Source organism: Notamacropus eugenii, chromosome 1 (genome assembly GCF_028372415.1).
Source record: "Notamacropus eugenii isolate mMacEug1 chromosome 1, mMacEug1.pri_v2, whole genome shotgun sequence".
Lineage (NCBI taxonomy): Eukaryota > Metazoa > Chordata > Mammalia > Diprotodontia > Macropodidae > Notamacropus > Notamacropus eugenii.
The window spans coordinates 601,182,033-601,208,240 of record NC_092872.1 but is presented as its reverse complement, the minus strand read 5'-3'; the positions used below and the strand labels follow the sequence as shown (position 1 = coordinate 601,208,240).

The 26,208-nt window shown below is 34.1% G+C and overlaps 1 protein-coding gene and 1 pseudogene across 3 annotated transcripts in view; one reads left to right on the top strand and one right to left on the bottom strand.

Moving 5' to 3' along the window:
* Positions 1–26,208, bottom strand: part of SYNDIG1 (synapse differentiation inducing 1) — a 280,651-nt gene that overhangs the window by 156,941 nt on the left and 97,502 nt on the right. For all 3 annotated transcript variants that reach the window (XM_072634624.1, XM_072634622.1, XM_072634623.1), the window contains one exon: positions 20,769–21,328. In XM_072634624.1, coding sequence (XP_072490725.1) covers positions 20,769–21,248 — 480 coding nt within the window. In that variant the 5' untranslated portion in view covers positions 21,249–21,328. The remainder of the gene's footprint in view (positions 1–20,768; positions 21,329–26,208) is intronic.
* Positions 9,925–10,778, top strand: LOC140520605 (tripartite motif-containing protein 59-like; annotated as a pseudogene).

The window sequence follows — 26,208 nt, the reverse complement described above, 5'->3', positions numbered from 1 at the left end:
CTATATGTTTATATAAATAAAACTGGTTGATGTTGTCTAAATAAAAGAAAAATGACTACTTAAAGAAGTCACACCTTGAATTTGTAGAATATTCATCTCTCAAGGAACTCAGCATGTTTCACCTATACTGCTCATGCCTTCTTTCTGTTAGTAATCTCTAATTCATCCTGTATATATCTAACTGAATGTAGTTATTTAAATGCATCCCATTTATACTGTGAAATCCTTAAGAACAAAGAATACCTTTGTGTTTTTTTTTGTAATCCAGATGTGTAGTACAGTGTCTGGCATATAGTAAACATTTAAAAATGTTTGTTGACTGACATTTACAAAGGCATTGTTGCAAATTAAGAAAGTGCTTAGGGAGATAATATCAGCCTTACTGGACACTTGAAGAAAGTGAGGCAGAACAGCTACATGACTCTTTTACAGTCTTAATTCCCTTGGTAAAGTTAGCTCTAGAATTCATATTTTTCTAGCAAACATAAGGAAGTAGAAATATCAAGAAAAAGCAAATTTTTTATTACCATTCCCATATTCCCATTACTTTCTATCTAAATCCCTTCTATTATATTAGAATTGTATTTAAGTAAACAAATTTCAAAATCTGTACAATATAATTGCAAAGATGTTTCAATTGATATTTATATACAGTACAGATTTTTGAAGTGCACCATTTATATTACAATGCTCCATTCATGACTCCTTTCTATTGTTTCAAATGAGCATCTCTCTTCCTTCCTTCCTTCCTTCCTTCCTTCCTTCCTTCCTTCCTTCCTTCCTTCCTTCCTTCCTTCCATCCTTCTTTCTTTCTTTCTTTCTTTCTTTCTTTCTTTCTTTCTTTCTTTCTTTCTTTCTTTCTTTCTTTCTTTCTTTCTTTCTCTCTCTCTTTCTCTCTCTCTTTCTCTCTCTCTTTCTTTCTTTCTTTCTTTCTTTCTTTCTTTCTTTCTTTCTTTCTTTCTTTCTTTCTTTCTTTCTTTCTTTCTTTCTTTCTTTCTTTCTTTCTTTCTTTCTCCCTCCCACATAGATACACACACACACACACACTCATAGACTGGTGTAAACGCATATGGCTCATAGCCATATGACCATAACAAAGTTAGTTTTGTTACAACAGTAAATCTCAGTGTTAGCAAAAAATTTCCAAATTTTAATGAATGCCCTATATGGGGTAAGCAATATTAGATGCACTTCACTACAACCAATGACTAAGTATTCTCAGGAGTTTATAATAAAGAGATGTATTAAAGAGTTGGTAGTTATATGCCAATTAATGAATTCAAGGGACTCTAAATTTAAGAATAAAAAAAGAGGGCTTTTCATTTCATAGAAATTCATTAGGCTTGGTTCCACCATTTTGTATAAAAGGTGCCTTTGAAAAGGAAAAATATAGTTTACTCCAACAATTATAGGGAAAATATTTGACAATCCTTGTTATCTCCCCATTTAGTAATTCTCTTCTCCTAAAGAATTTAAATTGCTTCACACATAGATGGTATTCATCAGATTTCACTGAGTCTCTATTATCTTCTAGGATCAAATATGAAGTCCTACCTTTGGAACTTAAAACTCTTCAAAATCTGTTCCCTTTGGACCTTTCTAGTCTCCTTACATTTCCCTCCACAGACTCTATGATACAGCCAAACTGCCCTGTCTTTGACTCCTTGAGTAAAACCCTCCAAATCCTACCTCAGAGTGTTTACAATGGGTTTCTGCAATGTCTTTAGTTTCTATGTATTTGCCTAGATTCCTCCAAGATTCAGTTCAAATCCTACCTACTCCAGGAGGCCGTTCCTGGTACTCATCTCTGTTTCTGGTTAATGCCTTCCCCTTTCAGAGTACTTTCTGTTTAGTCTGTATATATCTTTTATCTACATAGTTGTTTTTAATTGATCTTCCTCAACAGAACGTAAGCTCCTTGACAGTTAGGAATGTGGGTGTTTTTCTCCTTTCTTGCACTTAGCACAGTCACAGGTACACAGTAATAAGACTAAATCAATGCCTGTTGACTTGATTGCATTGGTAGATAGAATTTCAAAACTGAAAGTTCCCTACATTAAGTAAACATAGGTGTATACACACATTTAGCATACTTTATGCAGAAAAGTTAATATAGTTATTCATGAGACACCATGAAGTGAATAGTGAAAGTATCCTCAATTTATAAACGAAGAAACTGACATCTGGAGTGGTTAAGTGATTTATACTCAAGGTCCTATGGTTATTACAAACCAGTCTCATGACTTGAATGCAAGTATTATGAGGTCAAAACTAATATTTTCTACTATATCCTGGTACTTCTTTGTTAAACATAGACTCAATAATAGTGTGCCAATATGAATAAGATAAATATTCCTTCAGAGAGTTACAGAAATTGAATATCAAGAAAATAGCATGACATATGGACAGTACTGGTGTTAGTGTCAGATTTGAGTCTTTGTTCCTCTACTTTCTAGCTGCATGATTTGAACAAATTATGTAGAACCATGGATTTAGAGCTGGATTGGACTAGAGGACTTCTAGTGAAGCACATTTTTTTTTACACAAATGAGGAAACTAAAGCTCAGAGAGATCAGTTGACTTGTTTAAAGTCACAATGACAGCAAATAGAACCAAATCCAGTACTCATTCTCAATTGCCTATCATGCTTCTCATTTAATGCAATCATTTAAGTAAAGTCTTATGAAAATGCTAGCAATTATTTTATAGACTAGACCCATTCTAAAATAGCTTTAAAATCTCTTCTCTATCCTTTACTACAGAAATCTGAAAAGCCACTGAAGGCCGGATATTTAGTCTTTGCTTATGGTGTCTCAAAGACTAATTCAACATAGAAAGGCTAATATATGAAAGTGCAAAGAATTTTTTTTGTCTTGGTAAAATTTCATGCTACTTTAATATACTCAGATTGTTCATGCTGAAACTTATGTGAACATGAAACTTGATATGAAACTATTTGCAGTTGTCTTATTTTATTCTCATGGGACTACTGCCATTTTTAAGTAAAACATTACTACAAAATCTCATCTGGTTGGGAATTTAAGAGAAACTTTAAGTTACAAGAAAATAAAGAAAAATGCTTTTTGATACTGATGAAGAAGCAACATAGATTAGTAGATATAATTGGGAAGATGGGTTCAATTTCTATCTTGGATATTTACTATCAATCAACCATTAAGAAAGCTCAGCCCATCCCTTCCTAGATTACTTCTTGACCACCAACTCTGCATTATTTACAGAATAGCTTCTAGAATCTCCTCCTCTAATCAGCATTTGTCCGTAGAACCTCCAGTTGAGGAAGTACCCATAGCATCCATCCCACTATGAATTAGCTAATTCCATGGTTCCCTGGAAGAACTCTCAACTCATTTAGCTTTCCTTTGCCCTGCTTTTCATCTCCCATTTATATATTATCTCTACATTTTCTCCATTGGAATGTAAACACTTTGATGGTAAGGATTGTTTCTTTTTGGTTATATTTGCCTTCCCCATACTTAGCACTGTTCCTCGTATTTGATAAAATATTTTATCTTACTGTTTGCCAGATACTTTATTAGCTGCTGAAAATACAAAGAAAATATAAAAATAAATAACCTCTAGTCACAGGGAGCTTGCATCCTACTAGGGCTAATAATATATACAGATAAAAGGATATTTGGAATAAATAGTAATTAAACAAGTTAGAGAAGAAGGGTGATAGTTAGTGAGATCAAGAAAGAGTCTGCAAAATTAATACTTGAACTAACTGTGTCTTGAGGTAACTGTTGGATGTTTTGAGTTAAAGGGGAAGAGGAAGTACCTTTTAGCCAGTGCAAATGCAAGACTATTTGAGGAATCACACCATGGACAGTGGTTAGATTAGAGTGTGCTGTGTGACCAAAGGCAAATCACTTAACTTTTCTCCTCTGCAAAACAGAAGTATGATCTGAGCTATACCTATTTTATTGGGCTCAAATAAGATGATATATTATCAGTTAACTTGTAAAGTCTAAAGCCCTAACTACATGTCAGTTTTTATGAAGGGCAGTCTTATGCAAGTGAGAAATTTCTGTTGTGTCCTTGGGACAACAGCCTCTTAGAATCCCTTGCTTGCTTTATATCTCAGTTCAAACGCCACTTCCTGCGTGAGGCATCTTCTGATTCCTTTAGCTGCTAGTGTACCCATCCTACCCAACAATCTTATCTTTATATTTTTATATACAGCCTATGTTTACACATATATTGTCTCTCTCGATAAAATATAAATTTCCTGAGGGAGGGAATGCTTCATTTTTGTCTTATATTCTGGGGACTCAACACTGTCTCGCATATAATAAGTACTTAACAAATGCTTGCTGAATGATAGTGAGAAATACCATATGAATACTAAAAAGAACATAATATGGCGCCGTTGAAAGAAAACTACACCCAAAACTCAGAAGACTTGGGTTCTGACACTGGGTTTGCTATTTAGTAAGAGGCATTGAGTAAATCACTTATGCTCTCTGATCTTCAGTTTCCTCATCTGTAAAATGGACACAGTAACATAACCTACCTCACAGCATTGTTGTGAGTCATATATTGTTATATATTTTTGTTCTTTGAGAAATGTAAAGAACAGGATAAACATCGAGCATTATTATTATAATTTTCTTACAGTAGCCCCTACATTGACTGCATCAATCCAAATAAAAGAAAGAATCAAGCACCTACTATTTGCAAGGCACCAGGGATACAGAGTTGAAATAAGATAGTGCCTCACCTCAAGGACCTAGAAAAGAAAATAATATAAGAATATAATTATTAAGATTATCTGTTGATTATTATTTGTTGGGTTATTAATAATATTACTAATTAATATATTTAGTATGTATTAAAAATGAAAGAACATCATACAAGGTAGAATGAAAAAGGCACAGAATAAGAATTGTTAGTATTCTTACTCCCAACTCCCAAATTTAAGTTTATTTACTAGCGAATTACTCTATCTCAGTCACAATTTTCAGGGCATTGTTGTCCACCATATTGAATCAAATACCATTAAAAGGTATGAGAGAAAGTATTCCAACTCCTTTTGCTCTCATTCTTTAAAGGAGAAAAAATATTGAATCTTAAGCCATTCATTGTTTTTATAGTAGTCCCTTATAATCACTAGGCAGTCATGTCACAGTTAATTGAGAGCTAGTCTTGAGACAAGGAAGAACAGGGTTTGGGTGCTATCAGTGATATCTAATCGATTTGATACCCTGGACAAGTCACTTAATTCCTCCCATTCTCTAGGCAGCTAAGACTATAAATTGCAGACAAGATGACAACCTGCATTGATAAAAAGAATTCTCTTTTTTTGGGGAGTTCCCTATCTCAGTAAATTATAGGCCAGGTCCTATCCCTTTAATATGTGCAATATGTTACAAACCATCAATCCCATTTTTTTCCTGTATTTATGAGAGAAGTGAATAAACCACCTCATTAAGTTACCCTGAATAGCAGAAATTAGACAAAAGTTTATTGTTTCTAGAGGGTCTTTGGGGTACTGGATGAATTACTCAGGGTAATCACTTCCACTCTTTGTAGCAGTTTATTTTAGAGTGTTTTAAAAATGCCCTTTTCATTTTAAACTATGAACAATTTTTCCAATGGCAGGTGAAAAGAACTGATTTTAGATATGAATAAGAACTTACAATGATCTTTTAAAAGTTGACTTGGAAGACCAATGACTACCTTTTTTTAATTTGTTTGTTTATTGTTTTGTTTTGTTTTTGCTAACCAACCACAGATGTCACATATGTCTTTAGGTAAAATCTTTTCCAGGAATAATTAATATGTTAACCAACTCTATCCTCCAATAATCATTCCTCTGTGACTCCTTTCCCATCCAATCCAATTTCCCCAATTGTATATATTTTGAATTCACATATATGCACATTTTGTCTCTTCTAGTAGAATGCAAGCTCCTTGGGGACAGGGGTGGTTTCATTTTTGCCTTGGTTTTCCAAACAACTAACACCATTGACAAAGAAAACTATAAATCCTTTCTATAACTAATTGATGAAGTTGGTAAAATAAACTTCCTTATTCTCTATAATTTTAATATTCAGCCAGAAAACATAGACACAGTCCACTTCATTTGGTATCAAATTGACTGTCATGCACAGATTAGTCCTGTGTCATAGTATTAGTAGTGTTGCATTGAAGACTGATGTGAAATCACATGATACCAGAAGTTCAGAATTGGAAGAGATCTCAAGGTCATCTAGTCCAACCCATCCATGAATAAGAACTCCTTTTAAAACAAAAAAGCAATACCCCCAAAATGGTGGTCTAATTTTTGCTTGTCCTTCAATCAGTGGGAATGTGCTATGCCTTGGGGCAGAAGTTTTCCTAACATCAAAGTTAAATTTTCCTACTTGTATCTTATTTTACCCATTCTTCCTAGTTCTATGGTCTAATGTCAAGCAGAAATTATATAATCCACCTTCCACATGACAGCCCTTTGAATGTTTGAAGACACCTATAATGTTCTTACCCTCCAAATGAACAAACAACATAATTTCTTCCAGATTAAACATCTCCACTTATTTGAACCTGATCTTAAGTAGAGAGAAAATGGCATAATGAAGTGGAGGCTGATCCATCAGAATGCCAATGGACTCATACTGAAAAATAATATCATCCTCCATTTAGAGAACTAATAGACTCAGAATGAAGATTGGAGTATTTTCCCCTTTCTTTATTTTTGTTTTTTTGTTTGTTTAGAATGTGGAAAATAAGGAATTATGCTTTGCATGATTTCATATGTATAAGGGGTATCATATTTCTTACCATCTCAATGTGTGGAGGATGGGGAGGATTTGTAACTGAAAATAAAATAAAAATTAACGAAAAGAATTAATAATATACATGAGGGAAAATTGCATTCCTGGACAGGTCCAATGGGGAAGTTTCTTTTGTTTGACTATGCATATTTGTTATACATATTTTGTTTTTGTTTCTTTTTCTTTTTCAATGGGAGCAGATAGGAGGGAGAGATCAGAAATATTTGTTAATTGATGGAAAATAAAATTAAAATTGAATATATTTTTATATTTAAAAGGGAGAGCAAGTTATATATATATGCTATATATATAATAATAATAAAATTTTTAATTTCATATATAGTCTTCCTTTTTCTCTTCTACTTTGTAGGTGAAAATACTAATTTTATTTATGTTTATTAATTTCAGGATAAAAGAAATTCACAGAAAGAAAGAAAAAAGGATAAGTTGGGCCAGGGGGATGTAGGATCTGATCCTAAGATATTATTTTAGTCACCTTAAGCCTTAATGTGAATTGGTTAATGTGAGTCTTAATGGGATTGTCTAGTACAAGAGATTATTCCTTTGTCCTGGTGGTAAGGAGTATAAGAGGAGGCCTTTTGAAATTCTATGGAAAGGAATTAGTAAAAGTAATACATAGGAATTATAAAACATTTTAAGGATTTACAAACTCTTCACTGATTTTTCATTTTATCCTGAAAACAAACCTGGAGGTAGATGTTATTATTATCCCCATTTTACAGGTAGAGAAACTGAGGAAAGCAGAGTTTAAGTGATTTGCCAGGATCACAAATCTAGTAAGCATCAGAGGCAGGATTTGAAATCAGTTTTTCCTGACCCCAGGTCCATTGTTTATTCATTCCTTAATGAAACTTGAGTGTGATAATGTCTGCATGTATCATATGAAAGGATTACAAAGAACGTATACTATCATCATCATCATCATAACAGGTTAGCTAAAATTATTGAAAGGGAAACAACAAATGTTGGAAAAATTGGGACACTAATTCAATGTTAGAGGAACTGTAAACTGATCCAACCAGTTTGGAGAGCAATCTGGAATTATGCCCAAAGGGTTATAAAACCGTCTATACCATTTGACTCAACATAACACTACTAGGTATATTTCCAAAGATGATCAGAAAAAAAAAATGAAAAAAATATATGTTCAAAAATATTTATAGAAGTACTCTTTGTTGCAGCAAAGAACTAGAAACTGCAAGAATGCCCATCAACTGGGGAATGGATGAACAAGTTTTGGTATATGATTATGATGGAGTACTATTGTGCTATAAGAAATGATGAGTTTGTTGATTTTAGGAAAAAAAACATGTATAGATGCACAAAATAATGAAAAGTGAAGAGAGAGAGCCAGGAGAACATTGTATACAGAAACAGCAATATTATTATTTTATAATTAATATATTTATTTTCAGTTTTCAACAATCACTTCCATAAGTTTTAAATTTTCTCCCCCTCTTTCTCCTTCCTCCCCAAGATGACATGCAATGTTATATGGGTTCTACACATACATTCTTATGAAACACATTTTCACATTAGTCATGTTGCACAGAAGAATTAAAATGAATGGGAGAAACCATGAGAAAAAACAAAACAATACAAAACATAAGATAAGAGAAAATAATCTACTTCATTCTGTGATCAGACTCTGTAGTTCTTTTTCTGGATGTAGATGGTATTTTGCATCATGACTCCTTTGGAAATGTTTTAGGCCCTTGCATTACTGTGAAGGACTAAGTTTATCAGATGAAGTCCTCACACACTGTGGCTTTTACTGTTTATAATGTTCTCCTGGTTCTGCTCATTTTACTCAGCATTGGTTTCATATAAATCTTTCCAGGTTTTTCTGAAGTCCTCCTGTTTGTCATTTCTTATAGCACAATAGTATTCTATTACATATACCAAATGTAACACATTATATATACCACAATTTGTTCAGCTATTATGCAATTGATGGGCATCCCTTCTATTTCCAGTTTTTGACCACCACAAAAAAGAGCTGCTATAAATATTTTTGTATATGTGGGTTCTTTAACCTATTTTTATGATCTCTTTGGAATACAGCCCTAGAAGTGGTATTGTTGGGCCAAAGGGTATGCACATTTTTATAGCTCTTTGACCATAGTTCCAAATAAAAGCAATAGTATTTTAAGAACAACTTTGAATGACTAAGTCATCTTGATTATTATAAATATCCAAATTAACTACAAAAGACAGATGAAGCAAGAGAAAGAACTGATAAATAGAAGTTATGTATAGAATGGTCATATATATGTATATGTATGAATATGTATACATGTATATATGTACCCACATAGAGATACACATACACAATACACACGCATACACATTTGTGCCTTAATGGTAGGCATCACTATCCTTACATGATAACTTTATTACATATTTAAAAGGAATAACAAGTTATACATAATAGATTTATAACTTTATATATAATCATCTTTTTTTCTATTCCACTGTGTTATGAAAATGCTTTTTTATTTCTTAAGCTTAGAATAAAATAAAATTTAAAAAGAATGCTTAATTTTTGTCTCTACTTTTGGGAAGGATTTGTGTTTTAGTTCCTTTTTTTTAAAAATCTGGCTAGTATTCTTGAGTCCATCTCTCATTGCTATGTAGTGTAGAGGTTGCTGCCTAATACTGCTGCCTCAGTAGCTTCAGGAGTTGCAGGTATATGGCTAAGCAATTTCAGTTTTCTTGGTGTAAAGCTACAACATTGTGATTATTACATTAATCTTTGTGTAAAGATATTGTTTTATCAGATGTAAGAAGAGAGAAAGTATTTCTATCTCCTATATGCTCTACATTTTTAATCTTTAAACTGCTTTGACTTTTGAGTAAGCTAGCAAAATACATCAAAAGATTCAGCAGGACTAGGATTGTTGATAAAGAATTTAATTACTTTGTAATTTTCTAGAACTCAGGAGAACCTGGAGGAGCAGAGCTGGCCAGTGTCCCTCTAACTGCACAGGAAAGGATGGTAGTCAGATGCCAATATGAAGAGCTGAAAGGGGAAAGGACACATGAGCGCATGATGGCTCCAGTCTGGGTGAAGAAGAACTTGCTGCATTGGAATTGTACAAAGGAGGAAATGCATAATTTTGAGGAAGAAGTAACATAATTCATCTGTTATGGTATCAAGTATTACAATGTACCCACATGTTTTGAAGAAATTGTATGGACAATGTTCTTTAGGCATCTGGTAAATTTTCCATGTGGAGACCTGTAAGAATTCCACTGAAGTGTCCTAATTGCAGAAGTGTGGTTTAAACCCCTCCCTGTGATATTGAATGTTACCTATCAATTTTGTCCCGAGAGCTATTATTGAAAAAAAATATCAGCAAGAACAGCGCCCAGATATCATCACCTGATAAGAACATTTATTGCTTGTTGTTGTTTATTGCCTGTTGGTGTGTGTCCACAACCTTACAATAAACCAGCTTCGTGGTCATCCCTTGGATGATACTCTGAGTATCTATGTGAAAAAGGATACTCTTCCAAAGTTTCTTATACAGTTGACAATCACTAGACTGCTTATTGAAAAGTTACAGGAACACAAATCCCATGTTGAAGAAATTGTCTGAAGTTATAAAGAAATTGTCCTCTGTTATTTTAAGAAGCTTAATAATATATTGGATCTAAAAACAAATGCATTTCTATGTGCCTTGAATGATGTTAGGATCACAATTGATGAACAATTCACTCCACAAACTGTAAGGATGAAAGAAATAAGAGAACAGCAGCTTGAATTGATGTCACCCACTACATCTTTAGGAGAGGAGGAATAGCCAAGTCCATAATGTGGTCAGTGAGTTCAGGTCTTGAAACAAAGAAGACTCCCTGACATTACAACTCCTGAAATGTATTCACGAATAGGCCAGGCATTGAAGGAAGAATGGTTAAGAACTGAAACTGATCAAATCAAAATTATATAGGAGTCCAAAAATAAAGATTTCTTCCCAAAAGACACAATGTGCTCCAGTCAGTGATGAGAAGAGAAAGAGTTTTTAAACATTTGAAGTATTTTTATTTTGACAATTATTTAAGGGATATTAATATTAACATTATTGTTTAAACAATTTACCCTTTTGTTTAAACATTTACCCTTTTAAATTATATGAGTTTATTATATTTCTCAGAACTTTCTCCAACCCTGTATCATACTCTGTATAGCAGCATGCATGCATCTAGTTAAGGAAGCTGTGCCCTACAAATAATATGCTGAAGGGATTAATATGGAAAGCCATTTCTTGTTGTTTCTGAGAATTCAGATCCGAATTGACTATCTTTACCTTTCTCTAGTCAATTCTTCATTAAACGTGTGAAGTTGGGAGTAGGGGCTATATGATAAACAAAAGCTTCAGCTTTATACCAGTTTTAGCCCAAATGACAAAATGTCAACTTTTTTCCCCACTTTGTCAAGGCTTAACAAGTCATGTTTTGATAGGAGTGATGAGCCAAAAAAAGAGGGAGGAGATGCAGAACACTTGGATAACCAATTCTTGAGTTAATAAAAATTAATTGTAGTATTCTAATGATTCTGAATCAAGATCATTCAAAATGTACTTTTTCCTTTTGGCAAAAAATATTAACTATTAAAAAATAATAGTCCATTTTTCAAAATTGATGTGCTATTTATTTTAATAACATTTGTTAAAAGCATATTATACTTTTTTCATTTTAAAAAGATAAAATTTATTAGATAATAATGTCTGAATTTTACCACCTTTGTCAGAAATTGCTGAAACTTATAGTTCCTTGATCAAATATCAACAACTTGTGAACAGGCTGGACATCTGCAGTTGAATTTTCAAGAGGCAGGCAAAATATCAAGGCAATATGTTCAAATGGTTTTTGTCATAGCTACATTCATCAGGTCCTCGGAACCCAGAAGAACAAAATGTTACATAAACCTTTGAAGTTAGTTCTTGTAAATTCTACAAGATGGCTGGGGCGGGGTGGGGGGAGGGGAGAGGGACACAGTTTCGTAACGGCTAACATTTAGAATTGAAAATAAAAGCATTAAGTAGATCCCCACCCTCCCACATACATTGGTATATGTTTATTGGTAGAATGAAGGCTAATTTTATAAGATACAGAAAGGTGCTCGCCACGGACCAGAATGACAATCAATTATGATGAGTCTTTAAGGCAGCATAGCAAAGTGTGACAGAATGTTGAATTTGGAGCCAGGAAGACCAGACTTCAAATGTCACCTCTGCGTCCCACTGTCAATTTAAACAAGAGCAAATGACAACCCCTCTAATCATCAATAAACATTTCTTAAGTGCCTACTATGTGCTACACATTATGCTAAGCATCTCTCTGACTCTGTTTTCTTATCTGTCAAAATATGGACAGTGATACCTCTAGTTTTTCCCTCACAGGGTTGTTATGAGCCTCAGATAAGATGTGTTTAACGTGGTTGGCATAATACATGAATCTTGTATTAATTTCATGTATCACTGATCTAGTCTACAAGCTCCATTCCTTTTTATAACATCTTGTCATGAAAGCTCCAAATTATTTTAAAATGCAAAATAAAATGTAATGTTTCCTTCCTAACAGCTTATTTTTAATGGGGAAAAATGTCACAATAACCAATAATTGGCCTCCAAACAGTGCCTAATTTGCAGAGTTCAGAAACTCTCCTTCCCCTTGACGATATTTTAAATTGGAAGCTGCAAGAGACTTCAATAATGGTTCAACTGAAAGTTCCTACTCACAACAACTAATTTCCAATGCTTCTTTTCACCAAGCATTAGCTGATATTTCATTAAGTACATCGACTTGGGAGACCTCATATATTTTCTTTCACTTTTAAACATAATAATTGTCCCTGCAGAGTGGAAATATCATGTCTATTCCTATGTTCACATCTCTGCTCAAAAATTCCCATTGAATTACATTTTTTTTTAAAAAAAATCATGTCTATGTCTTTTCAGGACTTTTAGAGCGGAGAGATAATAAAACCATCTATTGCAAATTCCTGGTTATGTAGATGAATAAATTAAGAGCCGTGTTCTCTCTTCTGCTTCTCTCTGGGTATGATTTTCAATTTTTCTGTTCATTATCTGTGTAACTTGAACAAGTCATTCAGAATATTAGTATAACCCTTTATGAAATAAAGTAATACATTTTAATAGTATTTTATTTTTCCCAATTACATGTCAACAATTTTTAGTATTCATTTTACAAGATTATGAGTTCCAAATTTTTCTCAAAACACAAATAAAAAAAAAGGCACCAGTAACTCATTTCACTTCTTCTTTAAGCATTTGGATGCTATGCCACTTGGTGCATATGTTTGGTATTGATAGTCATTCATTGTCTATGGTACTTTTATCAAGATGGAGTTTCCTTGCTTATTTCTTTTAATTAGATCAATTTTTTGTTTTTGCTTTTTCTGAGATTAGGATTGCTACTCCCGCTTTTTTCAAATTTGGCATAAAATAGATTCTGCTTCAGTCCCTTACCTTCACTCTTTGTGTGTCTCTCTGCTTTAAGTGTGTGTCTTGTAAACAACATAATGTAGAATTCTGATTTTTAATCCACTCTGCTATCTAATTCTGTTTTTGGGGAGAGTTCATCCCATTGACATTCACAGTTACGATTACTAACTGTATATTTCCCTCTATGCTATTTTTCCTCTTGCATGTTCACTCTTTCCTTTTATCCTTTCCTTCCCCACCAAGGTTTTGCTTCTGTCTACTCCCCTGATCTGCCCTCTCATCTATCAATATCGACCCACCCCCTATACTTTATCTCCTTCCTTCCTACTTCCCTGTTGGGTAAGATAGATTTCTACATTCATTTTATTATGTGTGTCATTCCCTCTTTGAGCCAAAACTAAAGAGAGTAAGGTTCAAGTAATGTCCGTCACCCAACCTCCTGTCTTTCCCTCCACTGTAATAGGTCTTCTGAGTCTCTTCATGCAAAATATTTTCCCCATTCTGCCTCTTCCTTCCTTCTGCACCCAATGTACTCCTCTTTCACATTCCTTAATTATTTTTGTCATTCCCTCTAATTAATCTTATACTCTGTCTATAGCTGTGCTATTAGTGATACAATTTCTAAGGACTACAAGTATCATCTTCCCACGTAGGGATGTAAAAAGTTTAACTCTATTGAGTCCCATGTTTTTTCCCTCCTTTTCCCTTTTTAGGCTTCTTTTGGATCTTGATATTGGAGATCATTTAAAAAAAAATTCTGGCTTTCTCCTTATAATAATTTGAAATCCTTCTGTTTTATTGAATGCCCATTTTTTCCACTTTATCTATTATGTTGTTAATTTTGCCAGGTAAGTGATACTTGATTGTAGTCATTACTCCTTTGCCTTCTGGAATATCATGTTCCATGACTTTCAATTCTTTAATGTTGCAGCTGCTAAGTCCTGTGTAATCCTGAGTGGCTCCCCAATATTTGATTTTTCTGGCCACTTGCAATATTTTTTCATTGACCTGATCATTCTGAAATTTGGACATAAGGTTCATTGAAGGTTTTATTTTGGGATCTCTTTTCTGAAGTGATCAATACCTACTTTGCCCTATGGTTCCAGGATATCAGGGCAGTTTTCCCTGATAATTCTTTAAAGATGCTTTGATTATTGCCTTCAGATAGTCCAAAGATTCTGAGGTTATCTCTCCTGGATCTATTTTCCAGGGCATTTTTTTCTATGAGGTATTTTGCATTTCGTTCTATCTCTATATTACTATTCTATCATTTCATTCTTTTGAATTTGTTTGATTGATTCTTGATATCTCACAGAGTCATTAGTTTGCTATTTGCCCAACTGTACTTTTTAAGGATTTGTTTTCTTCATTGGATTTTTGAATCTCCTTTTCCAAAAGCAATTGTCAAGCTGTTAGCTCTCTCTCTCTCTTTTTTTATAATTCTCTTGCATCATTTATTTTCCTATTTTTCTTCTACCTTTCTTTTATGATTTTTAAGATTCTTTTTTACATCTTCCATGAGTTCTTTCTGGGCTTGAGACCACTTCCCATTTTTCTTTAGGGTTTTGTCCATAGCTGTTTTTGACATTGTTGTCCTCTTCTGAGTTTGTGTCTTAATCTTCTCTGTCATCACAATAACTTTCCATGGTCAGACTCTTTTGTTTTCTGTGCATATTTTTTTATTTTTTTCCTTTCCCTTAAATTTAACCTCTGCTCCTAGGGTAGAAAGAGTACTGTCTCAAGCTTCTTGTATCAGGGGTTATAAGCCCTGAGTGCTACACTGGAGCTACGCTGATATTGCCCTGAAACTTACATGGTATCCTTATGTCTGCTGGGGCTGGCACTGCTGGAGGCTTTAGGGTTCTGACAACTTACCTGGTACTGAGCTGGGATCCTAGTGTTGGTGTCTGGCATGTGCTGAGTCTGGTGTGGTGTTTCTACATTTCCTTGGAATTAGACTGAAGCAAATGGCAGTCTGCCCCCTGGGGACTACTTGGTTGTTAAAGCACTTTGCAGTTCTCAGAGCTGGAGTCTGGGCCTGGCTATGCTAATTCACATGGAGTATCCTGGTGCTGTTGTTTGCCTGCTCCACTGCACTGGGACTCAGGGTCTACCATTGGCTTACTGAGGTGGGGCTTCCTGCTGGCTTGTTGGGATGCTTCCTGTCCTGGACTGCTCTCCCCTTTTTACCTCAGTGAGATAGACCTTTCCTGCTGATCTTCCAAGTTTCTTGGCCTCCAAGATTGTTTCGCCCCATCTTTTGGCTGGTTCTACTGTTTCAGGACTTGGTTGGGGATACTATTTCATAGTTGTTTGAAGGTGAATATGAGGGAGTTATGGTGATTTATGTTACTCTGCCATCTTGGCTCCCAGAATTCCAAAGAAATATGTGTTTATACACACACATATAAGTATGTATGTATATACATACATATATGTGTGTGTATGTATATATATATATTATATATATATATATAGATAAAATGTGTGTTTCTAATATAAAGATACACACGTACACACACACATACATTTATATATTTAAAGAAATAAGTGAAGGAATAAACAAGTTGAGCTCTATTGTCCCTTCAGAATCTATATTTCTATGATCCTAATCAGAGTTCTTCAAATAGATGGAAAAATATGATTGCCATATCATATACTTAATCTCCATCTTCCATACAGGAATCAACACTATTATAGGAATATAATAGGTGCTCCATCAATAATTACAATTTGATTAATGTGGACATTCTAGTGAAAGAAGGGAGAGAGATAGATAGATAGATAGATAGATAGAGAGAGAGAGAGAGAGAGAGAGAGAGAGAGAGAACACCTTCTAGGATACTAGTACTAGGTAAATGTCTATCATTTTATAATATTTTCATGACATTTTATTAAACCTTACAATGTAGGAAAGACTACACATTCTCTATCCCATCTCTCATTTCAATATCAAAGCTGGAAATTACATTAAAGAAGCTACATTCTCATCCATTTTGGTGTTGCACCCTGAGGACCATAAAGGTTTTCCATGTAATTTATAGTTGAAGTCTCTTATATATATATTTAGTCTCCCCTTATTAGAATGTGAGCTTCTTGAGAGCAGAGACTGTGTCCCCGATGCTCATTATAACATTTTCACATAATAAGCAATTAATAAATAACTTTATCATTCATTTGTCACATATGATTTACAACATGTGATTTTCACTTGAAATAATATGAAAAAGAAGAGACTTAGTGGGGATGTTACAGCTCTATTCAAGTTATTGAACTCTCTCAAAAATGGATTAGACAAATTCTATTTCTTGACCCCTGATGGTGGAATGTGGAACAATGACTTGAAAGAACAAAGAAGAAAAATTAGTCTTATATTTAAAAATTCTTATAATAATGAGAGATATTCCAGAATGGAATTGACTGCCTCTGTAGATAGTGGGTTTACTCTCATTGGAGGTCTTCAAGTAAAGAAAATACAATTTGCCAGGTATATTGGAGAGAAAATTTTTTTTCAATATGAGTTGTACTAGATTGTCACTGTCACTGGCAACATGCTCCTACAAATATCAAGGTTTTCCTCATCATCTAGTTTCAGTGCCTTAGATATAAGATACATGTCCCCAATACATCTTCCATGTCCCCATCCTACATCCCTCAATCCATCTTGAAAAGCCCTATTTACACTCTCAACCCCTTAAAATTGATTTTGCCCATTTTACCATGTTCTACTATGAATTTGATCTCCAAATTTCTTCCACTTCTTCTTTAACTTAAACTTGACTTTGCCCTCAGGGTATTATATCACTGGACCCCCTTCTCACCAGACTCAACTCTTTCCTTGGTCTCCAACTGTTCATAGCCATTTTAGTTGTTCTTCCAATGAACTCCCCCGACCATTTGTCTACCTCCATCTTTCATTAACCTTTCCTCTTTTGAGGTCTATATAATCTTTGTCCTACTATCTCTATCCTTATTGTTTTCTATTGACATTAAACTCACTCTATCAGCATTCTCAAGGACTTTGGCACCTGACTATGGTTTTCTGCTTCCTTCTGTGCTCAGCAATCATCTTCGTGGACCATACATTAGTTATCCATTTCAAACATATCTTAAACTATGCCCAAAGGTCCATAAGATTTTGCATACCCTTTGCTCCAGCAATAATATTGCTGTCTATATCCCAGAGATATTTTTAAAAAGGGAAAAGGACATATTTCTTTAAAAATATTTCTATACTCTGGTGGCTAAGAATTAGACACTGAGAGGATGAACAAGCTGAGGTATATAATAGTGATGAAATATTATTGTGCTATAAAAATGACAAGCAGGATGATTTCAGAAAAACCCGAAAAGACTTACATGAACTGATGTAAATGAAGTGAGCAGAACCTGGAGAACATTGTTCCCAGTAACAGCAATATTATACAATGAAGAAATGTGAATTACTTAGGTATTCTCGGATATACAGTGATCCAAGAAATTTCAAAGGACTCACGATGAAGCATGCTACCTGCCTATAGAAAAAGAACTGGTACTGACTGAATACAGACTGAAGCATGCTATTTTTCACTTTCTTTCATTCTGTTTTTTTTTAATTCTAGTTTTCTTCCACAACATAACTAATACAAATACATTACATGATTGTACATGTATAACTTGTATCAAATGGTTTGCCATCTCAGGGAAGAAAGAGAAGGAAAGACGGATAGAATTTGGAACTCAACTTTAAAAAATGTTTTAGCATGTAATAAGAGAAATATTACAAAAAATTAATAAAACATACCACACATTTCGTCTACCTTCTTTACTCCACTGATCTGCTTCAACCCGATTCAGCTGGTTGTTGCTATGCTCACACTGAAATCCTTTCTATTAATAAAACTGCTTCTAGTTTTATGATTTTGAACTTTGAAACTCCACTTTCCAACCACAACTTACTATCTATCCATCCATCTCTCTTACTCACACTGAGCTTACTTTTCACTCATGTTATAATCTTTGGTTAATCTAACTTTGCTATTATCCCAATCTCTCCTTAATCTGGTTTTGCTTGTTTCATGATCCCTTGCTTATTAAAACCCCAATTCTCTTGAATTTACCTTGTGTATACCTTATGTTTACCGACTTTTTACTGACTTTGATATACCACACCCAATACAATGTAAGATGCAATTGACTTGATAAGAGGGCTGATAGAGAACGAGGAGTTATTTGACTCAGACTGCAAAAGTTACCACTACTAGGTCAATTTCCAAAAATGATTAGGGAAAAAGGAAAATAACCTGCATATTCTAAAATATTTATAGCAGTTCTCTTTTGTGTTAGAAAAGAAATGGGAATTACTGAGATGGATAAAAATTGGGGAATGGCTGAAAAGTTGTGGCATATGATTGTGATAAAATACTATTATGCTATAAGAAATGATGAGCTGGTTGATGTAGAAAACACCAAACAAACATGGATAGACCTGCTTGAAATAGAATCAATAGATGAGCAGTATGAAGAGAACATTGTATACAATAACAACAATATTGTTTTAAGAACAACTTTGAACTATTAAGTCATTTTGACTACTATAAATAGTCAAATTAACTACCTATAAAGGAAGATGCTATCTACATCAAGAGAATGAACTGATAAATAGAAATATGTATAGATTGTTTTACACATATAAGTATATATGTATGTACATATACACACATACTTGTATCTATTGTAGTCATCTCTAGGGTGGGGGAGGGAAGAAAAAAGGGAAAAAAAGTAAGTTGCATGATTTTATTTATACTTAAGAGAAATAACAAGTTGTATAAAATAAATTTGTAGTTTCATGTATAATAATCCTTTTTATTCTACTATGTAACAGAAATGCTTGTTTTATTTCATAACATGAAAAGAAAATAAAAAGAAAAGAAAGTGGCATCTTTAGCAGAAACAAAAAGGAAGTTAGCAATAAGGTTGGATTTCCAGAGAAAGATAATCACAAAATCACAGAATTTAAGAGTCACCTAGAGCAAAGCATACAAGAAATGCTACTGTGTAGAGTTTGGTCTTTCTAACCTTTCAAGACTATCTGCAGTTTGGTCTGTGCCTTTATAGCTTTAATCCCTGCTTCCCAGGGTTATATATTCTACGTTCAAACCAAGGTGGATTATTTTTCAGTTCACCATACACCATGATTCTATCCTCTGTGACTTTGCTCACACTGTTCCTTAAATCCAGAGAGTTTTTCATGCCCTATATTTGTTAATTAAATTCTTCCCCCTTCTTTAAAACCCAGCCCAAATTTCACTCCTTTAAGAACTTCTCTGAAACTGATAATCAGTTGGGACCATTCTCATACCTTAAGTAGCACTGTTTGCATATCAGTGTATTAGAGGAATTTACACATATGTCATAGTTTCCTAAAAGAATATGAGCTACTTGAGTTCAAAGACAATGGCTTGTCAACTTCCCCAATGCAAACCACAGTGCACACTAGAGGCTTAATAAAAGTTGCTGATTTAATTCATCCTATTGGTTTGAGAATTCCTTGCAATCAGCGATTGGTTCATAACTTAGCTATTGTATCTTCCCCTGTGACTACACAATGCCTTGTACATGGCAATCACTTTCTATATCATTGATTCATTCATCCATCTGTCTATCTATCTATCTATCTATCTATCTATCTATCTATCTATCTATCTATCTATCTATCTATCTATCTAATGTATATGTACATACACATATATGTACATCTGTGTTTGTGCTGAATTAAATTTTGATACTCAACAAATGTCAAATTTTGATCACCACTATAATTGGCATCCTTTTTTTTCTTCAGGGAAAATTTAACAATTTCCAAATTTGGTCTCTTTTTCTCAATAAATCGAACTATAAGTCTAATTTGACATGGAGCAAAGAATTGTACTATAATTAGCCCTTAATTGATAAAATTTACAATTATGATTATGAAAATTGATACATGTAGCATACTTTCTATACATTTATAAAGTATTTTTATGTATTATGTCATTTGACTTGCACATAATCCGTTTGATATGAGCACTATTATTGCTCCCATTTTATAAAGAAACTTTAAGTGACTTGCTCAGTTTCAAACATCAAATAAATGTCTGGGATTTGAATGGGATTCAAATCCAAGTCTCACTGACCATCAGTACAATAGTTGAGACCCTAGAGTCCAGATCATGCTGTGATCTCTGTGATATTGACAATATGATGGTCTTTCCAGAGATATGCTAAGGCCGATGCTCATACAGGTGTACTTCTATGCACTTCAAAGACTATAGATGTTAAACAGAATTCTTTTCAAAATGATATAACCAAGAGAAAACAAATGACCTCTAATCCCATTTCATTATTGTCAATGTTTGTTACCTATTTCCATTATGAATATAGCCTTACAATCATTCTAATATTGAACCTCCCCAAAGGTGCATTAAAAACAAATTTAATGTCATTTAAAAGCAGATCATCTAACCTCTAGTTCCTGGAACTCCTCTTCTTCTTCCACATCATAGGAGAGAGTATGGATCTTGATGTCATCTGAGGAAAGGTCAATGAATTTCCCATCAGGATACTCCAGGCTATCTTTGGTAGGTGAGCGGTCCTCGATAAAGGTGGTCTCACAGCAGTCTGAACTCCCACTCTCCCCCCAGGAACGTAGCACATTCTCTGAGTACAGGATGATATTGGGGCGATAATGAGACTCCACAGTCTGTTGAAGTGTATTGGGATCCAGTAACTGTTGCACTGGTTCATTCCTGCTGTTGTCTAGGCAGCTCTGGGAGGAGATATTCCCCACTATGTGAGTCTGATATTGGGGTGTTGGGTAAACCGATACCAGGCCATCTCTATTCTCTGCCATTAAGTTTCTGGTGTTAATTAAGCCATTCCTTTTCCCAGCTTCACTGATTTTACTGTGCATTAGTACACTATTCTGTTCAATTAAGCCATCCATATTGTTTTTGCTTCCCCTGCAGTATTATTAGCTGGTATCTTGAAAACGCAGGTCACATTTGCCTAATGGCTCCCATTTTCCTAGGGGCAAAAAACAAAACAAAACAGAGATGAGAAAGAAAAGCCAAGGGGAGGTTTTAATTTAAACACACAAACTCACACACACACACACACACACATACACATGAAGAAATCACACTGCCATTGTTATAAATCATTCAAGTCACCTTATATCCATATTAGCTAGCACAGGAAATTAATAATAATCATCTTTGCTACTTCATGAATTTTAAAAGGACTCTATTACAAAAGCCAGTTGTAAGGAAACTACAAATGAGTCACTCATCTATATTAAATCTTAACTTCCATGGTAAAAACGCAACAAAAAAATAAGAATCATCCACACAAATGTGTATTGTTGATTTACCCACTTGATGACATACTTTCTGGATCACACGGGCAGTTCTAATTTCATTCATTCCTGGTTAGCCCACATGAAAAGCAAACCACTAAAATTTTAATGGCCACAAACCTTTGTCTAACAGCTTTAAATTAATTTCCAATTTCAATTTTGGAAAACAAACTATAAACTAAAATTATTGGGGAATGTTCACAGTTACTAAAATATTAGAGAAGAAAACTAAAAACAATACATGTAACTTTGGAACTCAAATGGGGACTTTAATACCGTCTTGTCCAGGGTGATAGCTCCTGGGTGATAGCCTGTGGATCACATTTTGCTGAGTACAGATCTAGGCTATCTCTTTCATTAAAATATATTGATATTCCTTGTTTTCACATAGCTTTGATTTCCAAATATTTCCTCCCTTTTCTAACCAGTGATCAAAGCTCTTTTAAGAACAAGGACAGCAATCAATCTTTGATTTCCCCATTATACACAACTCTCTAGATGAGAACATTCCCTCTTCAAAGAAGTTCAACATGTTCTCTACAAATTCTTTTCTTACAAAGTTGCCCAAAGCATTGAAAAGATAGAGTGAATTGTCCAGGGCCACATAGATATTATATGACCAGTCTCAAACTCAGGTCTTCCAGGTTCCAGGGCCCATTCGTTATCTAATATGCTACACTGTATGTTTTACTTTATATAAAGAATTAAAAATTAATAAGAAAATTAATAAAAAAATCAACTAATCATTACATAGTAACTAGCAAACAATAATGGAAATTTATGTAGTGCTTCCCAGTTTACAAAGCACATTCTACATGTTAGCTCAATGTATTATCCCCATTTAACAGATGAAGACACTGAGGCACAGAAAGGTTGTGACTTGCCCAGAGTCACACAGACATTAAAGTGTCTGAGGAAGTATTCTTCCTAATACCAAATCCTATACTCTAGCCACTACCAACATATCAGCTATCTCTGACAGTATATGCATGTTTTCACTCTAGAAACTAGAGTACACCTATACAAAAAAAATTGTTTTTTAAAATATTTTGAGCAGCCAAGTTTAGTCATTATAATTTCACTTTTATTGTTGTCATGGTTGTTTTTATTTATACTATCGTAATTATTGTGCATATTGATTTTGTTTCTACTTATTTTACTCTACATCAGATAAATCTTCTCATTAAACCTCTAATTATATAGATGAGGCAACTGAAGTCAAGAGAGTTGAAGTAATTTATCTAAAGTTGTACATTTAGTATATGACAGAAACAGGATTAGATTTAAGTCCATTAATTCAGAATTTAGGGTTTTCATGATACTTGTCACACTTGTTATATGAAACTTTGCAATATACTTTATAGACTTCTTTGTGGTGTTGGGCCCTAGTTACATAGAGCATTAAATACACTCTAAGAGATTAAAACATAAGCAAATTGGCCTCTGGACTTAATATAGTAAAACCTTTGAAGCAGAGGGGAGTCAAGAAATGGTTGGCATGTTCATTGCCTTTATAAAATTGAGATTTTTAAAAAAAAAATCTATCCTATTTATTCATTGTTTAAAAAAACTTTTTGGTTAGGGAAGCAGGGGGTACAATATAGAGAAAGAATGTTTATGCAAAACAAAAATATTAATAAATTTTTTAAAAGTAAAAAGTGAAAATCCATGCAAAAATCATGAACTTGTTAATGAGAATGGCTTGAATGGTTCCACCAAATTCCTCCTCCAGTGATTCATCATAGTGTGGATGTGACTCTGGAATTCTCCAAAACTGCTGGACAGTACCCAGCTTTGACATGTCTTTGATTCTAGGCCTAATTTTGGAAATTAAGGAAGAGGCAGGAAAAGATTATTAAAGATCTCAAAATTAAGCCAAAGAATTTAGCTCAGCCAAGAAGGTTTGAGAGGTTAAACAGGCTGGCTTCAACTTGTCCTGCCAATTTCCTTATATGTTACTTTTCTTCTGCACTTCTATAGTCTAGCCAAATGGCTAAATGGGCATTCTTGCTCAGTCTCACACATGGTACTCCATATGGAATCTCTGTAATTTTGCATTGGCAATCTCTTTCGATCCTCTAGCAATCACTCCTTTCACTTCCACCTCACAAAATCTCCTCCTTCTGTCAAGATGGGGTTCAAGGACTGCTCTATAAATAAGCCTTTCTTGATTGCACTACTTCCGAAATCTCTCTTTTTCTCTCTGATATACTTTTAAGTTTTAGAGAAGCACTTTAGATAATTTATCCACCCCTCTCCACTTTCCCTCCTTGTCCTTTTATCACACACCCCTTTTCAAACTTGAATATGAGATTAAGCTAGAGAAGATCTAGTTTAAAATCAAGTCCACTTTCTTGCCCATCTACCTTTTAAATAATTCTGGCTTCCTTTTGGGTCAGATTTCATGTGGGAGTTGCCCAACCATATCTGTTGCCTCCCTCTCCCCCAACCCAGGAGAGAAGGCAGACAAGTACTGAACAGACCTGGGAAGGAGCAATCATTTATCTTTAAAATGTAGTGTTAGATGTAATTACTCTGAGGAATAGCACAGATGCCATCTTTAAAAAGTCAAAGTAAGTTATATTGAACTATTCAAATTTAAGAATCTGATTTATTAGGAAAAAAGCCTATACTTTTAAAGTTAATTCCCAAGTATAAAAAATTCCCTGCATTTAAGTTTCCTGAGTAATTCTTTTTAAATAAGAAAACCCAGTTCAACTGAAATTTGGTGTAAGAGTATGGAGGAGGGGGCAAAGGTATGGGGATGAGAATTAGGTTTTCTTTTTAGAATTTTTAAAGAACTAAATGAATGAGTCTTCTAATTATATAACTGTAGTCAGTTACTCTATCAATCCCTTCAATCATTCATCAATTCCCCACTTACTAAACTCCTGTCATCTGCAATCCACACAATTATTTTTCTTTGCTATTTTCTTCAAACTGAAGGTCTTTCTTATAATTCAGGTGGTATTGTGACAAAACATTATAAATTTGCGACCTTTTGGGGGGGAGGCTGAGTAGGGGAATATGGAAGAGAGACATTAGTGTGAATTATTGAAGTTAAATACTGAGAATACCTAAAATGTGATTTTTGACTCTTCAAGCAGAGTGCATAGTAGATGATAAGCTGCAGATGGTTACTAATAGCAGGCTTCCTTTAGATACATAAATTTGTAGAGAGATACCAGGGCTGGTTAAGTATGTTATCTCTCATAGCATCAAACCACTATTAAGGAACATATTATTTTTAGAGATTTAAGTTCACAGTTAGAAACCAAAGCTATGCATATGTTTACAGTCTTGAACATTTTCAAGACAGTCTAGGCACTAATTCCCATTAACGCAATGGCTTTCTTTAATCATTTTTAATTCACAGAGGAACTGCTTGGAAGCCTCTAAAATCAGGCACTTAATATAATCTATTTTTATCTATTTATGAAAATTTTCTAAGTAGGTTATGTGGATACATGATTGCAAATACTATTTGATTAGGATTTGAAATTATATATTGATTAGAAGAATCTATATTTCATGACAACTTTAAGGCTTAATATATCTTTAATTATAGATCTGAAGTACCTAGAGATAAGGAACCATGTTTTTGTTTCTTCTGTTTCCTTCTCCCTCCCCCTCATTGGACCATGTGAAGTCAGTTCACCAAACATTCATCTACATGATAAAGATTCAACATTGTAAAGGTCCCTCATGTAAAGGAGCTTACAATCTACTGCGGGTATAGCAATATATATATATATAATGACAAATAAACACAAGGTAGTTTGATTAGGGAAAGACTAAGAACAACTGTGAGAATTGAGGGAAATATTGTAGAAAGAATAATTCCTGAGTTGGACCTTAAAGGAAAATAAGGATCTGAGAGGCAGAGATAAGGAAAAGATTCAATACCTGTTCAAAGGCACATAGACAGGAGTTGGAATAGTGATTCCTAGGAGCAGCTAGTTTGGCTGAAATATATTGTACATTAAATGGAGCAAAAAGAACTAAAGTGAGGAAGGTGACTTGAAACCAGGAGGTGCAGAGGGTCTGATGTGCTAGAATGGGTAGTTTTTCTTTTTTTCCTAGAAGTACTTGAGGGCTGTTACATGTTTTTATAAGGAGAGAGACCTGATCAAATATGTACTTGGGAATATTATTTTAATATCTATGTATATTTCACAGTAGGAGTGGGAGAGAATGGAAGCAAAGAGAACAGTTGGGTGGTTATCATAATAAACCCATGGAGATATGAAGGTCTGAACTAGGTCAGTGGCCAGGTGGGTGGGGAAAAGAGGACAATTGAAAAAGATATTATGGAGATGTCAATGGGACATCTGCTTGGAAATTGCTAACAGTCAATAATTTAGGACTAGATATTAGGAGAAATATTAAGGAGTCATCTAATTAGAAATGTTAATTGAATCAAAGGGATATGGAATTGATGAGTTCAATGAGAGACTATAAGAATGAGGTCTTAGAACAGAAGTATGAGGGAGATTATTAAGGAGACAAGAGAAAGATGGTATTCCTATGAAGAATATGAAGGAACAAC